This window comes from Myotis daubentonii, chromosome 10, assembly GCF_963259705.1.
Source record: "Myotis daubentonii chromosome 10, mMyoDau2.1, whole genome shotgun sequence".
Taxonomy (NCBI): Eukaryota; Metazoa; Chordata; class Mammalia; order Chiroptera; family Vespertilionidae; genus Myotis; species Myotis daubentonii.
The window spans coordinates 46,273,089-46,297,610 of record NC_081849.1 but is presented as its reverse complement, the minus strand read 5'-3'; the positions used below and the strand labels follow the sequence as shown (position 1 = coordinate 46,297,610).

Genomic DNA, 24,522 nt, shown 5'->3' with positions numbered 1-24,522 from the left:
CTGAATCTACCTTTGAGGCTGACGGCTCCTTTAATCAAGAAAACCGAGTTAATGGAAATTTCTGTTATATAAATGTAAAGCGAGTCTCTACCCACCGTTCTGGGGAAAGCTGTGAAATTAACCTGAATCTTGATGTTTCAAAAGAGCACAGGGTGTAATGTAAACTGGGTGCATGTTTTCTCAGAGCCAATCGTTTCTGAGGCTTTGAGTTTCTTTGAGGGAGATGTTTGCTGCCTCAAGAAAGACAGGCAACACACGATGCTCCCCCCAGATGTTGAGCAGAGGCTTTTAGGAACCCGGAGGACTGAAGAAAAAACAGGTGCTGAGAGCTATTCTGCACTCTACAAAGAACAGGAACAATAAAGGCCAACTTGTACTAACATTTAAGTCTAAAGCCCTCCGAGAGCACCAGTACTGGGCTACTGGTTATGCTTTGGTATAAATATTAAGTGTCGTGATCTTTTTACTGGGCTGCAGGACAATGCCCCCAGTCCCGGGGATGGAAGGGGGACCCCCAGATCTGAGATTAGACCTTCCAGGAGTCTCTGATTCTCAGGAGGAGGGAGTTTCCTCTTTCTGGAGCCTGGAGGCCTGGAGGCCTGAATTCCAGGTGCATCACTGGGGTACACTCCATTTGGGAAGAGAGGGAGGTAAGCACGAGATAAACAGAGCCCTTTGCTTTCACACTGAGGAGGGGTCTCTAGGGGCTGAGTGGTCTCCCTGAGCTGCAATACCCTGCCCTCCTGCACCAAATGCCCAGCCTTCATTAAGTCTGGTTGGAAGAGAAAGCCCGATGCCCACTCTGCTGTAGCAGCCTAAGGGGAAGGCCTGCTGAGCCCTTGGGCAGGTGGCAGAGGAGGCCAGAATGGCCGTGGCCAAGTAGGACACCAGACAGGAGCCCACTGTGCCCTGAGGCGATCACGGGAGGCACTTTTATGGTGGCATCAGAGGAGATGAGTGCAGGAACACAAGGGACGTATTTCTGACACAACAGGACAACACCCGGAGCTGAGGTGCCTGGATGCCCTGGGGGCATCACTGTAAAGAAAGCAAGCCATAAAGAAGTCTAGGGCACAGTGAGTGCCAACGTCCTGTGGCAGGAGTGGCCGGGCTTGTCACAGGCGTGGTGAGGAGGCGCATGGCAGAGGGCAGTGCCCCCAGAATGTGTTTCAGTGCAGTCTCGCGTCCTGTCCCCTCCCCACACGCCCTCCTCTGCCACTTCCCATGTCTAATTCTAACGCCTACTCAGCCTCAAAGTCCTCCCTGGTCCCCAAGGTCAGAAGTCATTTTGCTGCGTGGACATCCACAAGATTCAGCTGCACTTCTGATTTGTCACCAGGCACGTTACCTTGAAGCACGCAGTCACTGGAGAGCGACCTATTCCAGGCAGAGGCTGTGTGCGATTCCTGAAAGCCCCCAGGGCCAGCACAGGTGTACAATGAGTAAGGTGTTCACTGAGTCGAATGATTGAACTGAACGTGAAAGTCACTGGTCCTTATCAGAGAGTGATCAATGGCACCTTATTCTAAGTGTTTATCCTATATTTATACCCACAAAGACTTATGTGCAAGGATACTCACTGTGACATAGTTTATAGCACAATGCTAAACATAACCTCAAATTCCAGGAAGAAAATAGCTAAATAAATTATGGTATAGCTACAAAATGCTGCCACTGAGGCCAATAAGCCTATATAGTCTAACGTGGAACCAACCATTGTCAAGGGAAAAGGCAAACGAAAGAATGACGGGCATGTTATGTACTATTTGCATTAATAAAAATAAGAGCTTATTCGTACATGTGTTATCTCTGGAAAGAGAACTAAGAAACCCGCAAAGGCAACTGCCTATGGGGAGGGAACAAGGAAGCAGGAGGGAGGAGGACAATTTTCACTGTGCTTTCCCTTCTACTCTTTGAAATGTCTATTATTGTGTGTTCGTGCTACCTACAGGGAAAATATAATGATACTTGTTTTTGAAAGGGAGGAAGAAAAAGGGTCAAATAAGTCCTCTGTGCAGTCTAGCACACCATTCTCCGCCTCCAACCTAAGATTCCAACATGTTTCTTTATGTGTTTTATCATTGGAGCCCCAAAATAGTCATCGGTTCTAAATGACAGGCTTTCCCGGTGTGGCAGGGAAGCGTATGGCTGGCAGCACTGAGTTAATGACTGGGTGGAACAAGCTGAAATAAACTAATAGTTGAATATTCTCACCACTACAACCAAGTTGCCTGCTATTAGGCTTTCTGCAATAATAGCCAGTTTAGCTACTAAAACCTAGGATAAGCTGGCATGAGCAATTTGGATCATCAGGCAATTTCCAAGTTAAAAACAACAACAACCTTCCTTGAAGGGAATCTTGCTTGTAAGAAAACACTTAAAATAGATTTCCCTAAGAAGAAGTGTCAAACTGCCAAAGCAGCTAAAATTTTTTAAAAATTGTAATTTATACAATGAAGGTTTCATTTCTACATCCAAGTTAACTGCATGAAGGCATGCTGTCTAAATAACCAAGAACTATAATGAATGCAAGAAGATAGTTGGGTAGATTTTGAGAAGTTGGAACTCGGAATCACTCACTTGACAATCTATTTATCCTTCCTTACTTGTCAGCAAACATCACACTTGCTAAATTTGAGAGGACCAAGGACATCTCCAGAAGACTGCCACGGTTTTAAAAGACCTATCAGCTATAAAATGTAAATTCATCTAGTGCTACATGAGACTACTGTCTTATCCTTTAAGAATAAAAGACAGACCTAACATCTGAGGAGCCTGTCCTTTTTAGAATCTGTTAAATATACTTTAAATATTCCCATCTTGTTAGTCCAAATAGCTTGTCTTCCAAAGCATCCACCTTCAACAATAAAAATTTATTGAAAATATTACGATGTAGATGAGGCCATTTTATTTGTTTGTTTTAATTTAGAATATTTCTTCAAACCAAATTTGAGTTCCAGAATCAGAAAAGTGCTTTCTGTCTTGCTATCTACTCTTTGATTGATTTCACTGTTTCCTTCATTAAATATTTAATTGAAAGAGCTCAAAAGGGACACTATATTTGAAACATGTATCTGGAAGTTAAGTAAAACATCACATGGGGATTGATTAATCTTTGAACTCATGATCGCATATTAAAATCCAAAAGTACAAACAATACCTTATGGGCACTAAACTGCTCTAAATTATATGGATTTAAAGATGACACTACATCAATGTCGTGAACAAATGCAAAACAAAACAAAACACCCACGAAAATTTTTAAAAGATATTCTTTATACTATCAACCATTTTCTATAAGACTTTTTTTGTCTTCAAAAACAGCAACTTTACACATTACTCACATTTAACTCAAAAGGAAAGTCATATAATACTTTTTCCTAAAAATATTTTTTTCTATGCTAACATCCTTTTTTTGCTGCTATAGTTTTACTATGAAGTAACAAGTGACTGTTTTCTATTATAAACCGTTGACTTTACCTAGCTCTTATAAGCCCATTCATTGTCAATGTGTGCAATAGTGAATGTGGGCTGAATTTTTATGAGACTGCTACATATATCTGGAAGTTCGGGAAAATGGTTTGGTAGAGATAATATAACATTATTCAGTTGGACGTTAGAGGGGAGCGAAGTGCTCCTGCCACAGCCTAGTCTGTAGGGTGCTCCATCAGCCCTGGGGTGACATTCTTCCCCCACAACAAGCTTGGGACTTAGTGAGGCGGCTCAAATGGTTATGAAACCCTGACAAAACAAAGGTAGACGATTCATTTTTCAAAAATGCCGTTTTGAGCAGCAACATTAAGTGAAAAGAAAATAGAATGTGACATAAGCCAACAATTTGTGAAACTTTTCTAGGTTAGTGGTACAATTTAGGACTTACAATTTGCATTTTAGTTTTCAATTCAAACACAGATTCCAAACCATTTTTTCCCATTATCTCTTTGCTACTACAAAAACATTGGGTGAGACTAACTTATTCTAATTGCACTCTGCACATACCCTGGCACTCTCAGAAATACCATCTTTCAAAAGACAAGTGTACTAAATTAAAATGCTGCGAATTATTTCACTACCTAAAGTGCATTCCCTGAAAGATCACTGACCTAAGTGTTTTATATCCGGTTCACTGGCTATTAGGAAGAAAAACAGAATTTCGAAGTCTAGAACAGAGGTTGGCAATCCCGTCTCAGAGACCAAATCCAGCCGCCTCCCTTTGTTGAAATAGTGCCTGCGGCCGCCTTTTCACTAAAATAGCAGACTTGTGTAGCTGCTACGGAGACTTCAAGGCTGAACATTCTATTATCTGGCCCTTTACAAAGAAATGTTTGCCAGCCCCAGTCTAGAATATCTCATAAGACAGAGATTTTGTGTTTCCAAGTAGTGTTTTATTATTTGGGGTTCCACTCTTCCAGGCTAAGGTCCGAAAAAAATTTTTTTAAATAATAGTAAAAAAAAAAAATAATGTTTACTTGCCTGCTCTAGGGAACCAAAGGCATTTCTGAGGTGATGAAATGTTCTAAAACTTACCTGTGGAGGTGGTTTTCCCATTATATACATTTAACAAACTCATCAAGTTGTAATGGGTAAGTTTCATTTTAGGTAAAACAAAATCCAACAAAAACACTAAAATATAACATTTGAAGACAAATTCATGTCATTGTTTTAGTTGGATAATAAAATATTAAAACTGAAAAAGTACTGAAAGATCATAATGAGGAATATCAGTAACTAAATGGATCTATGTGATTTCTGATAGAACTGTTTCTAGTGTATGATGTGAATCATGAAACACGTTAAATGTAGAATGTGAAAAACTATCCTTAACTATTATTTATGATGCCCTTCACTTTGAAATATTAAGAATAATTTGGATGGCAGACTCGACATGAGTATTCCATGTATCAGGAGGTAGAAAATCAGGGAGCAGTCTATATTCTGTGATAAAGACTGTTCTCTTCCTAACAACACCCATACTGAGGTTTCAGAATCAAAGGTTTTAAAGAATTTCTCAGCCCTGGCTGGGAGCTCAGTTGGTTAGAAGATTGTCCTTATAAGCCAAAGTTGTAGGTCTGGTCCCCAATCAGGGCACAGACAGGAATCAACCAATGAATACACAGATAAGTAGAACAACAAATCCTTGTTTCTCTCTCTTCCTCTCACTAAAAATCGATAATAACAATTTTTAAAAGAATTATTCAGCTTTAGATATACATTAAAAATTAAAATGTCTATTTAACAAGCCTGAAGAAATCTACTATGTGTGAAGATAATCTGATAACTACAGTGAGTTAATAAAAAGAGAGAAATAGCATTAATATAGGAAATTAACCAAATTTTTAGCATAAAATTTTTCTTTTTATTAAAATCTCAGTATGTTTTATGCATATTGAGATCAATGGAAGCAAAGGACCTATTCAATTTGAAATACAGTAATATTAGATTTAAGTATAGTGATCATTTTATGGAAAAACATTCCATTTTTCTACTGCATTTCCAGTATGTCACATCAATCTCCATTTCACTATGAATGTCACTGAGACAACTAATGAAAATCACCACATTAACTAAATCATATGGACTTAAAAGGCAATGTATGTGCTGTTAAAAATAAAGCAAGTTACCTTTTTAAAGACAAATATGTCATTATGTAAGTATACAGAGAAAGCTGTGAGGTATGTTAACAGGGGTTATATGAGCAAAGAGGGACAACAGGTAATGCTACTCTCTTCTTTATCACTTCCTATAATGTGTATTTTAAAAGCAAAGAACATATATTACTTATAACTGTAAAAGTCAATATATGGAAATAAAATATGAAAAATGTTGCTATGTTAGTAATAAAAACAATCTATGCTACCAATAATATAATTGACACTGTGTGAAGATATGTATGCACCTAATCAAGGAATTGAAGGTATTTTGAAAAATTTTAAATGGTTACTGTGATTAGGTTCACAAGATCATGAGTAAATGTTTTTAGACTGTATTTCTTTGGCATCTTATTTTGTTTTACTATTCTTCATGTTTAGAACAATAAATATATGAGAGAAACAGGGGCAGGGTTAGACATTCTCTTTTGGGGTAAAGATCCATTTCTGCATTTCCCCTGACTTTACTTTTAAAAACGATACTTTCTGAAAGCACTGAAAGTTTTCCACCATTCTTTTCCTAATTATCTAGCAACAGTCATTGGAATAATTACACCAAGAAAGGTAACACAATCTCCATTCCATATAGGGCTGACGGTCCTAATAATTTTATATTTTGGGGGTTCCTTTACTTTTTCATGGGCAACAGAAGTTTACTATGAAGTTGGCAAAGGTATTTTTAAGAAAATGAGCATAAACTGTATATACACATGATAGTAAATAGAGTAAACTCAGGACAATTTTAAGAAAATTTTGAAAATATTAAAAAATAACATTTAAATTCACTAAATTAGTCTTATTTTTTTAATTTATAAAAACAAAACTGCCCCTTTCATTGACTAGTCCAAGGACAAACAGTGAAAATGTCAGAACAAATGCTTAGACTTCTCACTCCTGCCACCATGTTTCACTAAATTTCATCGCTAAACGAGCCAGCCTTTTTGCTGTTATCTCTGCTCAAGGAATCGGCTTGTAGAGAAGCCACGAGTCTCCTAATTTTTCACCCCCAGTCTTTGCCATGAGCCTTGGCTGTCAGTCTTCTCGTCCAGAGGGTTCATAAACTGGACCAGGACTTAGTCTCACAGCTTTGGCCTCCCCAGATCTGTCAGCGGACTCTGCAGGCCAAACTCTTGGTTGCAGGTACCTGGCTCATACCCTGCCACAGTCCCAAGGGCCTATCTGTGCAGCGATTGGACCTGCCCCCCGCGCCCCACCCCCCCCCCCCCCCCCCCCGGTCCTGCCTGACAGGAGGCTGGAGAAACGAGTGCTAACCCCTGCTGTGCTGCAGCCCTCCAGCCCCTGGGGCCTCCCAGCACTGGCACCCGGTGCCCTTCCAGATACACATGAGTGACTGAAGGTGGAACCTGGAGATGGAAACTGGAGGCTGGGCAGGAGGAGGGGCGGAGTAAGTGGTGGATGGAAACAAGTCTGCCTAGAACAGTGTGCAGGCTAAGTAAGAATAAAGCAAGCAGACCATTCGATCAGCAGCTGCTCGGGGACACTTTGGAAGGGAGCCGGGGATAAATAAATAATAAAAAAACATAACTAAACAGTTGCCATCTGCTGCTATGACCACCACCTAATTGAAATGTAATCTACTCTCTGGCTTTGAGGCCCATATGTCCACCAACATCTCTGCCCATGGCTAAACCTGTAAAGGCTCTGTCCTTTGTCAAGTTGTAGATATTACCACTATGTAAATCTACTTACCGTTACATATACCTGGCTCTGGCCCTCAGACACCTCATAAAATCCTACTCATCCTTTGAAAAGATTCTTTAGAGTGTCCCCTCTAAGTCTCCCAAGCAAAAAGTGTGGCACCCTTATCTGGCCTCCCATTCTGTACAGAGAAGTCACCTGTTAGAAAATATTATAATTAGTGACATAAATGGTCTCTTTTCTCAGTGAGCTGCTTGAGGATAACCTCCAGGTCTACTGCTTACTTAACTTCTCCTATTTGGTTTTCTGGAAAAGGAGGCTTATTAAAATGCTTAAGCAGAATGCTCATTCCAGTATCAGACACAAGCGCCAATCAATAAGGCTTATTTATCGTCATCATCACGACCAATATCCTTTTATACTTATTCACACCCTCGCTTAAGGCTTCATGCACTCAGTAAACTGGGATTCTTTATGGAAAACCATGTCACACTGTACAATCACCATAAAATAATTGGACAGTACTTTTTATATCAACAGTAGTTTGCAGACTCGAAGGTGGTTCTCCTGGCATTCAGGCTTTTGTGGACTCTGCTCCTCCTGAGTAAGGGTAGGACCTGTTACTTGTTTCTAAAAAGTAGACTATGACAGAGGTGATGGGACACCATTCCTGTGATTAGTCTTACATAAGACAGTAACTCTGTCTGGCTGCAGACAGTATTGCCTTCTTGGTTTGCATGCTTTCATGAAGCAGGTAGCCATGGTGGCAAGGTCCACAGGGCAAGAAACTTAGGTGGTGCCTGGCCAACAGCTCGCTTGGAACCGAGGCCCTCTGTGGAACTGAATTCCACGTGGGCTTGGCATCCTTTCCCAGCAGATCCTTCAGATGATTGCAGCCTGGTGACAGACCCAGCAGCACTCGGCTAAACCAGGCCCCGGGTCCTAATCCATAGAAACACAGAGGTAATACAAGTGTGCTGTTTTAAACAGCTTAGTTTGTGGTCATTTATTACTCAGCAAAAGACAACTATTGCACTAATAATTTCCCAACTTAAGTTCCACAGGCTCAAAAAGCTGTCCTTAATGAAATAAATCAGGGAGCTACAATGTCAGATTCTATTTTAACTTCAGAAAGGTGAGAAGTCTTTAATCACTAGCTAATGTGCTTGGGATTCCACTGGGCAGGGTGAGTGGAGAGGACACTCACGCAGCTCACCCTCAGCTGACCTGACGAAAGACAATTTTTTTTTTATTTTAAAAGTTCTTTTTTATTAATGTGTGTTCCATGAAACATCATTTTAGAAATATTTTCAGGTTTGCAGAGGCAGTAAAAGACACGGCACTCAAAGGCTGGCTCTGAATGTCTTAGTAAAAAAAGAAAGCAGGGTAAGTGTATAAAAGCGGTAACCATCATCCACCTAAATAAGTGGGTAAATTGGCTACTCTTAAAAATACAAGAATGAAAAAGTTCGCCTTCCAATATTTTTACAGTCTTTTCTGGTCTTTTAGCTCTCTAAATATACCAAACTAGAGACCCAGTGCACACAATTTGTGCACGGTGGGCAGGGGGTCCCTTAGCCTGGCCTGCACCTTCTCGGGGGATGTCCGACTGCCGGTTTAGGCCCAATCCCACAGGCAGTCGGACATCCCTCTGGCAATCCAGGACCACTGGCTCCTAATTGCTCTCCTGCCTGCCTGCCTGCCTGATCACCTCTAACCACTCTGCCTGCCTAATCGCCCCTAACTGCTCTCCCCTGCCAGCCTGGTTGCCCCTAACTGCTCTCCCCTGCTGGCCTGATCCCCCTAACTGCTCTCCCCTGGAGGGCTGGTCACCCCTAACTGCTCTCCCCTGCCAGCCTGGTCGCCCTTAACTGTTCTCCCCTGCCGGCCTGGTCACTCTTAACTGCTATCCCCTGCTGGCCTGGTTGCCCCTAACTGTTCTCCCCTGCCGGCCTGATTGCCCCTAACCGCCTCTGCCTCGGCCCCCACCACCGTGGCTTTGTGCAGTAGGAAGGATGTCCAGACTAATTACACTTTTATTAGTATAGATAGTTCTCCTTCTTTCTTGCCCCTTCATTCCCTCAGGCATCAGTGACACACCTCATCTATAACCAGCAAGGACAGTGACTGTCAGTGAGCTGGGGGTGGAGGTGGGGGTGGGGCAGCTTTGGAGAGAGGAGGAAGTGTAGAGTAGTTTCATGAGCACCTTGTTTAATGTCTCATGTGTTTTTAAAAGGTTTTGAGCTTTGTTTTGTTTTTGAATGCCTTCCTGATCTCCAGAAATTTTATCTTTGGCAATGAAAGGGCAGGTTGGAATATACCAGGATGTTTTAGCAGTAAAACATATTTGTGCTTTCAATTTTTAAATAACCTTTTAGATCTGGTGGGTCAAGTGTTGTCTTTATTTTGCATTCACTTAGCTATTAAAGGACAATTTCAAATTTTCATCAAAACTTTTCTATTTTTCTGGGAGATTAAAGAGCTAATTTATAGCTATTCCCATTGATAAAATGCTGGGCAGCAACAGGTATTTATCTATAATTTTCATATTGAAAAGATCACCGGTCATAATAACAATGAGAACTCCCTGAACACTCTTCATGTTGTTATTTTTAAAATATAAAAGAAGTCATATGATCTTATATAACTTCAAGATGATTTTTTTTAGTATACAGACTCAACAGAAATGCCAGTGTTATAATATCGGTCAATCTGATAACCATGTTGAGCTACTAGTGCAAGCATAAATCAATCTTCTCAAATTAGAAAGGGATAATGAGACCTGTACTGTCTACTTCAAAGGATTATAAGGATGAGAGCTATGAAATCACTTCATTAACTATAATGGGCTGCTATTATTAGTAGTAGTAGAAATGACAGAGGTTTGAAACAATTTAATTTCCTAAAAGCAATCTAATGTCAAGTGCTTCAAATAACGTTCCAATGATTCAACTACTAGAATGCTTTCAAATGTTGAATTCAATATTCAAAACTAAAAATGTTTCAGACACTGGAGTCTAGAATGACTAAAACATCTTGTTCTAGGCAAATTGCTCACTCTTTTTTCAACTTCGTACAGCACAGATGCCCATATCCAAAGTAGATCACAGACACATCACTCACAAAGAAGGGGAAATAAGCCATTCTTAAAATTTAAGAAGTGACTAAGTTTGTTGATATAGTCACAAAATGTAGTGTGCTGATATTTTTAGTGGAAGGAAGACTGCATACTACAAAAGTGCTAAACTTATAAATTTGCTAAGGAATCTACAACCTACCATTATCTTAAATCATTCATTTTAACAATCAATGCCTACCTTTTTTTGAAGGTTACAAGTGTATTCCTTAATGTATGCATATTTCCAGTTCTGTGTTTTTCCTCTGAGATTTTGAAGACTGTTCAAATGAACTCTGACATCAAATCTAATTTCAAAAGAGCTGCCACATAAATCTTAGAAAACAAGTTATAAAGGTCCTGCAATTTTTCTCATAAACTAATTTCATTATTTTACAGAACATCAAACCTTTGAAAAATCAATGTGCCATTTTTCATTCAGATTTCTGCATTACCTGACAAGGTAAAAATAATTTCTTCAGGGAGATCTACCCTAGGAGACCATAAGCTTTGACATGGGACAGAAGTCATGTTCATTCTAGTAGTGTTCAAGGTTTACTCATTTCTTTAGTAAGGTGTACACTAAGGTGTAATTATATTTTCAAGGAAGACTGACTTTCCTTGTGGTTCACAAAATTTCCTTATATCCCAGGTCTCCCCTAATGAAAAATTTGGCAGAAGCATTCTGTTTATGAGGAGAAAATACATAATACCAGTAGATTCTTGGTTAGGCCTGCCACTTAAAAATTAACTAAGTATAATTTTCTTTTCAAAGAATGACATTGGTACTGCAAATCTATCATGAACAGTTTTATCCCAAGAATGATTCTCTTTTAGTAAATTACTAGTAGCCTGGTGCACAAAATTCGTGCACAGGGAAGGGGGGTTCCCCTCAGCCCAGCCTTCTCCAATCGGGGACCCCTTGGGGGATGTCCGACTGCCAGTTGCCGGTTTAAACTGGCAGTCAGACATCCCTCTCACAATCTGGGACCGTTGGCTCCTAACCGCTCACGTGCCTGCCTGCCTATTCGCCCCTAACTGCCTCTGCCTGCCTGACTGATCACCCTTAACTGCTTCTGCCTGATCGCCCCTAACTGCTCAGCACTGCCGACCTGATCTTTCCTTCAACTGCCCTCCCCTACAGGCCTGATCGCCCCTAACTGCCTCTCCCTCGGCCCCCACCACCATGGCTTTGTCCGGAAGGAAGTCGGACATACGGAAGAAGGCCAGTCATCCCAGTCTAATTAGCATATTACCCTTTTATTAGTATAGATCCTTAGTCCCTTTACCAGGAAAGCTAAACTGAATGGCTCTGTAATAGCAATATTTTAAAATCTGAACTACAAACCACAAAAAGATTTTAACATTGATTTGTAGATAATTACTTTTAAAATCTTACCTTGCCCAGTAATTATACCTTAAAATAGACAAATGATAATTTCCATAAAATATGTAAGACAATTATTTAAAATTCAGATCATTTTAAAAAGTTCATTAGTTCCTGGGCATCTCTGAATAACAATAACTGATATCCAAAATGACTGTAAGGGAAGCTTAGAGTTGGACTGCAAGAACAATGCTAGCTTCATTTACCACTGTATACTCAGCCATGAGCACAGTGCTGGGTATACAGTAGGCACTCAATAAAAATCTGTCGAATGAACTAGTAAATAATATTCCATATTACATCCTTCTTCAAGAAAGCAAAAATAGACCCTGGCCAGTGTAGCTCAGTTGGTTGGAGCATCCTCTCATGAACCAAAAGGTCCCATGCACCAAAAGGTAGCTGGGTTCAATTCCTGGTCAGGGCATATACCTAGGTTGTGGGTTCGATCCCCAGTGGGGACACATATGTAAGGCAACCAGTGTTCGATGTTTCTCTCATACACTAATATCTCTCTCTCTCTCTCTCTCTCTCTCTCTCTCTCTCTCTCTCTCTTTCTCTCTCTCTCTCTCTCTCTCTCTCTCTCTCTCTCTCTCTCTCTCTCTCTCTCATCAGTAAAACATATACTCGAATGAGGAATAATTTTTTTTTAAAAAAAGCACATTTTGGGGAAAAAATCATGTTAAAAATAGATAACATTTATAATACTTAAACTTGACTGGTTAATAGTAAAAATGACATGTATGTGGACTGCCTATAAATTAGGCACTGTCCTTAAATGATTTATAAGTATTAAATTATTTAATTCTTTAAACAATTTTTGAGGTGCCCAATATTACTATGATCATCCTTATTTTCAAAGAAGTAAACTAAGGTACAGAGAGTTTCAGTAACTCACCCAAGGACGCAAGATTTGTAAACAGCAGAGGCAGGATTCAAACTTGGGCATCTGGCTCCCGAACATGCACCCTAACCATTCTGGGAGAGTTTACTTGATCCTGTCTTTTCACGTGGGTATATTTGCCTCCATGTAAAAAATGATCTCTTTCAGACTTAAATGCTTTTACTAAGTACCTCTGTACAGCTCCACCTGCCTGGAGATGTGTACTGTTTATTTCCAAGTGAGGAAAAGGTCAGATCTGAACAGAGGAGTCCTCCCCCTGGGAGGAAATAAGAGCATTTTTCAGCTACTGCCCAGCCCTGCTGAGTCCTCAGGGAAACACTGATAAAGCCAAGTCAGCCTTCATCTGCCCACCGGGCTTCTCAATACTTTGGTTTAGCCCACGAATATATTTAGAGAGGTGGTTCTTTCTACTTCATAAATTACCAAGGCTCCATCCCAACTTATACAACCAGGCTTTCTACAGGTGCTATGAGAATCATTCTTTTTATTGTTTCCTATAGTTTTCTCAAGACCAGTGTTTGGGACTGAGTGATAGCTAATTCTGGATCCCACCATCCCGACAAGGACCTCACTGTTTAGCTGACAGAGAGGTTACTGTGAGCAGACATCTGGTTAGCACCTCTGTCCTCTCATGTTTGGGAAACTAAGACCATGCAGGTGCTAAATGGGTCTACACCCGTTTAGTCTAATGGGTACTACACCAGGGCTCTAAAGATGTGGGTAATAATAACTTAACACATCACTTACTACATAACAGGCACAATGTTAAGTTATTTTCCATCTCTGGGACCAAGTATGTACATTTTTAAGATGAGGGTTTGAACTAGATAATCTCAAAGGTTCCTTCAAAATCCAGACAAAATCTAAAATAAAAAAAATTCTAAAAATGTGAATATAATTGGTTTTCTTTTTCTCTTATACAATTATAACATATTTATTTCAATTTTCCCATCATAGACTTGCTGCCTTTATCTTGGAAAAACAACAACACACAAACCTTTCCAAATGATATGATTCTATCAATAATGAATGATGACTCCAAGAGTAATATCACATTCTGCTTCCTGTTCTTTGAGCAAATGCTTGCATATCATACTTATTTTGTGCTATTCTTGTAATGTTAGTATTAGTGATTTTTATTAGATGCTCCCACCTTATTTTAAGTAGATTGAGAGCTTACTGGTAATTTTTCAGAAACCATCAAAACCACCTGATACCAAAATCTTCCAACTTTCCTTATGCCTCTCTTGATGCCCTGTTGCCACCCACTGCTCCCCATTTTATGACTTCCAGGCGCTTCCAAGCACAGCTTCCACATCTACTATCAGCTGGTCACTAGTTCACACAATAGATTTCCTTAGCTAGTAACTCTACTCCAAAACTGGAATAAATACTCCAATCTGCATTTTATATCATCATCCTTCCAGATTAAAAATTGGAATGTCAAATAACTTGGCAGATATTTAATAGAGAGATCTCCTATTTTTAAAGTTTGGATTTTTACAAAAAGTTATCTTATTTTAGATGTGTCAGCTTGATTATGCATATCAAGGATATTTTTATAATATGTGACAAAATAAACATTGTTTTTCAGACATGAATCTAAAATTCCTAAATCATGCCCAGCCTGTGTGGTTCAGTGGTTGATTGTCAACATATGAACCAGGAGGTCAAGGTTAGATTCCCAGTCAGGGAACATGACCAGGTTGTGGACTCAATCCCCAGTAGGGGGCGTGCAGGAGGCAGCCAATCAATGATACTCTCATCATTGATGCTTCTATCTCTCTCTCCCTCTACATTTGTCCCTCTGAAATAAAATTTTTTAAAAAAATTTTAATGCAAAAAATTTCTAAATCTGCAGAGATCATGTTCTCATTTTTTTTTAATTTCCTATTCATTAAAATGAAAAGAGTCCTAGCTTCCTATGTTTATCTATTACAACAGAAAAAAAAATCATTCAAGGTGAGAGGAATATTTTAAAATATTACTATTAATACGCACTACTTCAAAAGTAAACCAACATATATGACATTAAAAAAAGAACTTAGAGAACAAAACAGGAAAGCAAACTAATATTAAACTGATAGTATTAAAGTCGGGGGGGGGAGATCAAAATCACGAATTTTTCCACTATGTCTTACTTTCAGGATTTATAGCCTATCTCAGATTTCCCATAGTCACTGGTCAGTTTTTCTTGCTTTCAGTAACAATTTTAGAAAACATGTGCCTTAGACTACAAAGACTCACTGTCTCCAAGCTCCTAGTATAAAACAGGCACATTGATGGATGGATTCGGGGAGTCTGGTTTTGGCTGCATTTTACAATGTAGCTTTCTGGAAGAAGATAAAGAGCAGGAGATGAAGGAAGATCTATAAATAAGGAAAATTAGTGAATTGCCAAACTCTAAGCAACCTTGTACACTTACCTGCAGGTTAATGAAACTCATGTTCCAGTATAATCATTGTCATCTTGACTAGAACGTGTTACATAATTCTAAGGTTCATTTCAGTGCAATTCTTGCTAGCATCACCTATATTTCTTCCTATCTGGTCATCACTGCCAGCACTCAGGGTTCTAGTCATCCCCTATACAGATTTCTTAAGAGAATATATTGATATATTTCAACTCATATCCTGTGTCACCTGACTTACTATCAACAATACTGCCCTCATGTTGTATAAGAAAAAAAAATTTGCATATGGAAATCCCTTTGCCCAGGTTTCCATTGGCAGTGGAGAATAAGAAAATCAGCCCTATTTGTAGCAGTCTGTTCGGCATTTAAAATGTTTTGTTACTTCACATGCATGGTATGACTAAAAATGAATGAACTCTGCTTTGAATTTCCTCATTTCCATGGAGTTTGAAGTTGCCATTCTTAGCAATCAACCCCTTCCTACATTGCTTCAATCTGTTTACTGGTGACTGAACAGAGATTTCTCACAGAGCAGAATATGGATATTAGTTGCAGTTCATATATTTCCTTCTTGTTCGCATTTACAGCTTTTAAAAGATCCATATAGATGAGATTTTCCAGAAGATTTTTAGAGCAGTGAAACTCTTCTGTATCATACTATAATGCCAAATAAATTGCATGTCATTATAACTCACCAAAACCCATAGAATGCACAACACACCATGAGTGAACCCTAATGTAAAGTAAGGACTTTGGGTGGTACTGACGTTGGTAAATTATAATAAACTAGAGGCCTGATGCACGAAATTCTAAAACTGGGGTGGGGGCGGGGGCGGGCCCTCAGCCCAGCCTGCACCCTCTCACAGTCTGGAACCCCTCAGGGATTGGGCCTAAGCCAGCAGGTGGACATCCCTCTCACAATCTGGGATCCCTCGTTCCTTACCGCCCGCCTGATCACTGCTCCTTACTGCTTGCCTCCCACCATTGCTGCTGCGCTCACCACCTGTGAGCCCAGCTTCTGGCTGAGCAGCGCTCCCCCTGTGACCACTAGGGGGCAGCTCCTGCATTGAGCATCTGCCCCCTGGTGATCAGTGCACATCATAGTGACTGGTCGGGTTGTTCCGCCATACTGGTCATTTAGGCTTTTATTATATAGATACTAGAAGCCCGGTGCACAAAAATTTCTGCACTTGGGGGGGAGGAGGGGGCCCTCAGCCCGGCCTGTGCCCTCTCGCAGTCTGGGAGCCCTCAGAGGATGATCACCTGCTGGCTTAGGCCTGCTCCCTGGGGGATTGGGCCTAAGCTGGCAATCAGACACCCCTCTGGCAGCCCGGCAGCCCTCGGGGGATGTCCACCTGCCAGCGGGGAGCAGGCCTAAACTGCAGTCAGACATCCTTAGTGCTGCTGAGGAGGCAGGAGAGGCTCCCACCACCACCGCTGTACTGGCAGCCATCAGCCTGGCTTGTGGCTGAGCAGAGCTCCTCCCATGTGAGAGTGCCCTGACCACCAGAAGGCAGCTCCTGCATTGAACATCTGCCCCCTGGTGGTCAGTGTGCGTCATAGTGACCAGTCATTCCCAGTCCTTCTGCTATTATGGTCAGTTTGCATATTACCCTTTTACTATATAGGAAAGAGGCCTGGTGCACGGGTGGGGGCCGGCTGGTTTGCCCTGAAGGGTGTCCTGGAACAGGGTGGGGGTCCCGCTTGGGTGCCTGGCCAGCATGGAAGAGGGGATGATGGCTGTTTGCAGCTGGTCACACCCCCTTCAGGGTGGGGGTCCCCACTGGGGTGCCTGGCCAGTCTGGGTGAGGAGCTGATGGCCGTTTTCAGGCTGGCGGGTGACTGAAGCTCCCAACCTCTCCTTTTTTAATTTATTTTTTTTTATTCTGGGATTTATTTACCTTCTATGGCTGTCACTGGAGCTGAGAGCCGGCTCCAGCTCTGAGGCCCGGCTCCAGCTCTGAGGTTGCGGCTGGCTGAAAGCAGATATCTGGGTTTGTTTAGCTTCTATAATTGAAACATTGTTGCCATCACTGCCGCTCTAAGCTCTGAGGCTGAAGCTGGCTGAAAGCAGGTTTCTGGAGCTTGTTTAGCTTCTATAATTGCAACATTGTTTCTTAGAATGCAGCTCAGAGGCCGGCAGCGGCAGGCGGGGAACGTTGGCTTCCTCCATCACTGAAGCAAGCAAGCCTCCTGTTCGCTTCAGCTGCCTGGCTGCCGGCTGCCATCTTGGTTGGCAGTTAATTTGCATATCTCCCTGATTAGCCAATGGGAAGGGTAGCAAAGTTACAGTTAATTACCATGTTTGTCTATTACTAGATAGGACTAGAGGCCCGGTGCACGAATTCGTGCACGGGTGGGGTCTGCCCGGCCTGCCCCAATCAGGGTGTGAAAGAAGGGGGGCGATTGGGGGCGGGGGCAGGGCCGGCTGGCGGAAAGCCAGCCGGCCCCGCCCCTGGTCAAACTCCTGGTTGAACTCCCGGTTAGGAGACAATTTACATATTAGCCTGTTATTATATAGGATACCACTTTGGTGGGGAATGGTGATAATGGAGGAAGGCTATCCATGTGTGAGTGCAGGGGATATATGAGATTTCTCTAGTTTCTGCTCAATTTTACAATGAACCTAAAATTGTTCTTAAAAATAAAGTCTATTTGAAAGGAGAAACAAAATATCTCATATATGCAGTACACTAACATACCTGGGAAAAGTTACATTGTGATAACATAAAACAGAATACTTGAATTTCATCATCATTCCTCTGAATGTAGGAAAACTTTTGAGGGGAGGAGTGGAATATTAAATGTTTAAATAATGAGGCTAAGTGCTGATTTCATGATCAGAGAAAAGAAATTTCCTTCCAAAAGGGTTACCACGCTGTTAAAATTATGAGTCAGAGGAAATAACTTTGTCTAGTTCACATGTCACTCAAAATTATTTCTAACAGGTAATCTTGATAATCTGACAGATTTTAAGATACATTTTAATTTGGGGTTTAATGAAGTCTTGAAAAATTAGGGGGGAAATTGCTTTCTTTGGTTCATACTGTAACGTCAATTATCCTAAAAATATTCTTCCATTTTCAGATTTGTATGAAAGCATCTTCCTGGACTTTGCATTAAATTGTTCAAAGGGACTTTTAAAAAGTAGAGTGATACCTCATTAGATAATAAAGATATTTTTACTAATAGAAACAATACTTTCAAACAAAGAAAGGAACATTGACTCTTACAGGCCATAACGAATGGACTAAGTTATAGCTAACCTTGAATTTATAACTAGGGCTTCAATGGTGAGTTCTATATGCTAATGATAAAAAAAATAGTTATAAAGGTCTATACTGTGGGCACTAACTGGCTTTGATTCAGAGACTTTAGATTTATCAAACTGACAGACTCTTCTCTGCATCTGAAGGCCCTGATTTTCTTGTTTTCTATGTGAATTCTGAGAGGTACATTACAAACAAACCCTGCACTCCCCATGGCCTCTGCAAAATTACATCTCTGATGTGTTCTGCAAATTAATCTAAAATGTGATTCACGACAATTTCCTTTCTCAAATTAAGACCAGGAACAGCCTGAAGGAGGAAAGTACCAACATTGGGACAGTAATATTTTAGACTTCTGGTGGGAAAGAGGCCAGTGTAATTGTACTTGATTAAAACCACTGAACTATTTAACTTTATTCCCACATTAGGAAACTCAGTGAAATAAGCCAAGACCTTAAATGCTTATATTACATAGTTGTCGCTGTCTCCTTTTTACAGGGGCAAATTTAATCCAGCTGTCTTTCCACAGAGCAAACAAATAGCGGAGAGATGGCTGGGCAATGTGGATGACACCATCATCATCTTGCAAGAATTGCAGGAAGCTGTAACCCTATGGACACATCTATTATGTTTTAATCTCATCTACATGAAAAAATATCTTAAATTTCCATACTACCATACCGCAAATGAACATCAATTTCTCAGTGAACTTATTTATGCATATATTTGTCATACGTCAATAATTTTCTTTAAATGTGATGACAACGCATATCACAAAAACGTGACCCTCATCTATTTGAATTTCCAGAAGCTAGAATAAAAAATTAGATTCTAGGGAGAGATGCTATAGCATTGATTCCAGATTCAATGGATTGATTTTTATCCACCAGTGAATATCTGGTTATTAGAAAATAAGTTAATAATTTCAGAAATATACAACATAAAAAACCAGCACTGAAAAGGATCTTAGAATGTGTCGGTTCAATACTCTTATTCTTCAGTTGGGGAGCCTAAGGCTTAGAGGGGATAAATGACTTCTTGAACGTCAGGAGCTAATTTCAGACAGAGCCAGGTCTCCTAATTCAATGCTTAACACACTCTGTTCTCAACAACAGTGCAATTAGACAATCATTAAAGGTCTGCAGAGCAGGAGATTCAGATCTTATACATCTTCTGTGCATGTTCACATTCACTCAGTGACATTTATTTCTGCAGCCTGTGGTTACAAACACAGTAAATACCAAACAGATATGTAGAGCCTATGTGTAAGAGCCACAAGGCAACCCTGAGGCTGCGACACTACCAAAGTCATCAAATTTCATTTACACTCTTGACTGCCCAGCCAGCAGGGCACTGATAAAGAGAAAATTAATTTGTAAACTAATGGTTTGCCAAAATAAATCAAGTAGAAACTAGTAAATTCAGATGAGTTTTGGTCTTTACACGAATACTCATTGTAGTCATGCATATTTTTTGGTCCATTCAAACAGTATTTGCTAAGCACCTACTATGTGCTAAGCATGGCTCTAGACATGGCACAGACAAGAGTGAGCAAGAAAGGCCAAGGACCTGTCCTCAAGAAACCGACAAGCAGCAGAATAAAAAAATAAATGGTAAACAAATGGATTGTAAGTGCTAATGAAGAAGTTAAACTGGATGATAGTCATGAAAAAGGATTGATTTTTGGACAGGTGGCCTCTTTGAACAGGTGACATCTGAGCTATGATCTGTCTGATGAGAAAGAGACAGCCACAGTGAGGAGCAGAAAGAAGAGTGCTCCAGGCAAAGGGGAAGGCTAAGTAAGAGGCTCTGGTATGGGAACCGGTCCGGGGTTACTGCACAACAGTAGGTAAGGAGGAGCAAGGTGGTAAAGACACCCACTGGGTAAGAGACTTGAAATGTTCTTTTCTCAAAGATAATGGAAAGACAAACCCCTCTTTAGAAATGAGTCTGAACGCCTCTGCATGATTTATTATTTCACTATATACAGGCAGGAATGACCTCTGCATTAGGGAAGCCATAGTGACTCTAAGTCATGTGTAACTTACTTTTACGAACTGAGTATAGAAAATGCGCCCCAGGTAGGTGCTTAAATGTGACTTTGCTCACAAGAAAAAAAAAAATAGTCACAGCATTTTGACCACCTGGGATTCAGACATGCCCTTTGCTTAAAGCTGGATGGGTCACAGATACATTATCATGTGGTTTACCTTGGTCAGCAGGTAAAATCTAGGCGTACTAAAGTTAAATTTACTCATAACTATTGAACTAGTCAAATGATAAAAATTCTTTCAAATAAGTGATGCTATTTTTTTTTCTGGTATTAGTGCAAGTTATTTACATAGCCTGCGTGTCGTATGTAGAAAATTGCACATATATATGTGCAATGATCAATAATGTATTAGGAATTAGGCAGCTCATAGGTAACATGACTATGCATATAAATACAAAGACCCTGGGCCATCTAAGGTTGGAGGATACGGACTAAGTACCTGAATTCCAGCTTTGCAACACCGAACCTGTGTGCTCAAGCCTGGCAACATCCTAACCCTGTCCGAATCTCATGCCTCTCTCAAAAATATAGGTTACGACACCGTACTTACTAAGTTGACGAGACAATGAAACAAAAATATCTAAGTGTCTGGCATATAGAATAAACTCAATAAAATTCAGCATGTTTCTCTCATTTCCCCAATGTATTTTCCTAATAAAGGTAGTAGCACTTACAGTATGGGAACAATTATCACACAGATTTCATTTGTCAGTCTTAATGAAAATTTTATGGTATTTTTCACATACAAAAAGGAGGTAGGACAAAGAAACTGTTTCTAAAGCTCTTCATACATCAAACTCTGAATTAAGACCTAGTTTTCTAACTGTTCCACTGCCTGGCATCATCCCATTTTGATTGTTTAGTTTCTCTGCAGTTTCCACTGTGCTTCCTTCATCTCAGACACAAACACGTGCCCAAGTGCAGTAAATCACAGTTAATTGCATGTCTTAAATTAAAAGACAAAATAATGCACAATTAATTGGGGGGAAATTGTCAGTTGGTGAATGCATCTCGCTCATTATACTTCATGCACAGGATGCACACCAATTGTGTGTTCCCAGCAAGAAAGTTCAGTCTCTGACAGTGAGGGGAAGGGCACGGCACAGCCTCTCTGTAGTGCAATCTGGTCCGAGGAATTACATGCTCTAAAACACTCAACATCGCACGGGCAGCACACACAGCTTTCTCTGCAAGGGTGGCCCATACAGGACTGTGTACCATAGTGAATAATTAGAAAGAACTAGAATTTTAGCTGATATAGATGAAATAAAGAGACAGCTTTGGCCAGTAAGAGAAAACCTTAGATATGAATTTATCATATTTGACAAAATGAGAAAGTGTTCATAACATATTCTTATGTGAAAACGATTTACAAAACAATAGGTTTGGGATGTATGTTTTTTAAACTCCGATTATTTAATAATACTTTAAAAATGTATATTTTTATTGATTTTTAGAGAGAGAGGAAGGGAGAGAATATGAGAGAGAAACACGAATTGGCTGCCTCTTGCACACCTCTGACCAGAGATTGAGCCCGCAACCAGGTCAAGTGCCCTGAATAGGAATCGAGCCTGCAACCCTTCCGTGCATGGGACAAGGCCCTACCAACTGAGCCACATTGGCCAAGGTGGTAAGTTTGGTTTTTGAGGGTTTATAAAAGGTGGAAGAAGCAAGAAAAGAGAGAAGGAGAAAGGCACTTGGAAAAGACAGAAAGTGTTAATATTTGTTATCTCTGAGTTGTTTATACTTTCTAAATTTTCTCTAAAGTTACATTTCAATTTATTTCTGAGTCTGATATTATAAAGTCTGTTTTAAAGATCCATAAGAATCTTTTAAAATAAATGTAACTGTTACAGTAAAAATATCATCGTAAAATTTAAAAATAACCCACAGTAAACATCTACATACAATTCTATTACACTCTTAGTTATACAGACAAAACCAACTTTGTAAAAATATATTTTTAAAATATTGAGAAAACCATGTTCAATAAAATTGAATGTTTAATACAGTAATTTGTTCTAACATATACCTTATAGTATATTAACACACCAAAGAAAATCACTATAAATCCTTATTAACTTACTGATACTGACAAACTACAAATATGTTCACAGCATATTCAATAACCTTGAATGTGAGGAACTGCAAATCTTCTTTCCCCCCACCTACTTTCCCATTATTTTCTACCCTGTCATAAAAAGACCCAGTATTGTTCTGATGCTAAAATCTGTAATAAACAACACACATACACATACACACACACACACACACACACACACACATCATCATCATCATTTTTATCAAACCACGAGGACAGATAACAAACTTTTGCAAAATACAAATGCTAACTTCTGTTGTATTGCAAATTTAGAAGAAAAGAATACACAATACCCAACAGAGTAGGTTCATTCCAAAGTTATTAAATAGTCTACTAACCTTGAAATAAGAAATAAACATTGCCTGCTTTCTTTTATTTTTCAGGAGGGGTGGGGGCAGAGTGAGAAAATATAATCATATTTCAGCAAAAGCCCATATCTCAACCTCAGGCATCTTTATATCCCAAGGGTAATTTTTCCATTCCACTCTTAATGGAACAAATTTCTAATCAGAATATGTATTCAAAAATAATTGAGGCAATGCAATGTCAACACATCATGCTGCCATCAGCATTCCCTGGTGTTAGGAATCAACTCAGCAGGCTCTTTGGTGTGACAGAGAGCCAGGCAATGCAGAAATGTCAGACTTGGTGAAGGGAGGGGAGCGAGCAAGGACAATGCAACCACTTTGCCTCTCTTGGGTGCTCAAGAAGGTGTTTGGAAGAAAGCTTCTGTGCTGGAAGTTGACAACCTTCAATTGTTTAAGTAAGAGATGACTTCAAATGGGTCCAGACAGGACCTCAACTGTCCAATCAGAATCAGTGTCAACTTTTACAAAATTATTGAGAATTTCTAAAATAATAGTCACTTCCAAAAAGGTTAATACCACCCTGGATTTTTAAATTATTAAAACCTTAGGCACCACATACTATTGAATATATTTTGTGATGCCCTGAAAAAGTCCAGAGGCTTACATTCAGGTTTCCTCAAGTGTGACAGTATATTGATCATCGTTGTAGCTAGATGAGTAGTGGGTGTTCATTATACTAACTTTCTACTTTTAAATGTTTAAAATTTTCATAATAAAAAGTGCAAAAAATTAGATTTCTTTCAACATATTTTATGTTCAAAATCTTACTAACTTTTCCTTGGGAAATATATAAGATGTGATTTATGCTTATGATTACTTACGACTTGAGCAATTGGTCTGAAATTTTTAAAACTCCACCAAGCATGATGCTGATCATAAAAAAAAAAAAAATTTGTTCATTCCTGAATAAATTTTACTGTGATCTATCATGCTAGAAGAAGTGTACCTAAACAAACGCAGTGCCACCATCTGCCTGGCATTCGCACAGTGTGACAAAATAGACTAGTAATTAACTGCTTTCCTACCGAAATCTGCCAGCTTTAACTCCCCCGTGTCACTGATCAGAAGGTTCTGTGGTTTCAGGTCTCTGTGCAAAATATAACGCTGGTGGATGTAAGACAGCCCTCGCAGCAACTGAAATAAAAACAACTGAAAAAATAGGGAGATAAAAGTTAAAATCTGAACACACATAAATGCTCGTTTCTACATACAGTCTGCCAAGTACTTGTATTTAGTAAAAATGGGTATGTTCCCCCCTACCCCATCATTAAATTGTCTACCAAATTATTTAAACAGAATGTGCATGGAGGTATGGAAGACCCTCATTTATTAAAAACTGAATCTGAAAATTTCTAACAACCCATCATGTCAACCCAGAGTGATACCTCCTCAACCAAAGAGATCTACAACCTAATCTGTGTTCTATAAATTAAGCAAGATGTAAAGAATGTATCTTTATAATATCTGATTTCCTTAGGCCTTAAATTAATGTTTGAGATAGAAAAAAAAATCTATCCATAACATTATTAAGAGAAGCAAAATATTTTACCAAGTTTATGTAAATGTGCACATATTTAACTCCATAAACAGGATACCCAAGGATTCTCC

General features: G+C 39.7%; 1 protein-coding gene across 2 annotated transcripts in view; it reads right to left on the bottom strand.

The window, feature by feature from the left end:
• The window catches only part of CDK14 (cyclin dependent kinase 14), a 532,130-nt gene that overhangs the window by 237,081 nt on the left and 270,527 nt on the right, over positions 1-24,522 (bottom strand). For both annotated transcript variants that reach the window (XM_059712254.1, XM_059712255.1), the window contains one exon: positions 23,940-24,063. In XM_059712254.1, the coding sequence (XP_059568237.1) occupies positions 23,940-24,063 (124 nt within the window). The remainder of the gene's footprint in view (positions 1-23,939; positions 24,064-24,522) is intronic.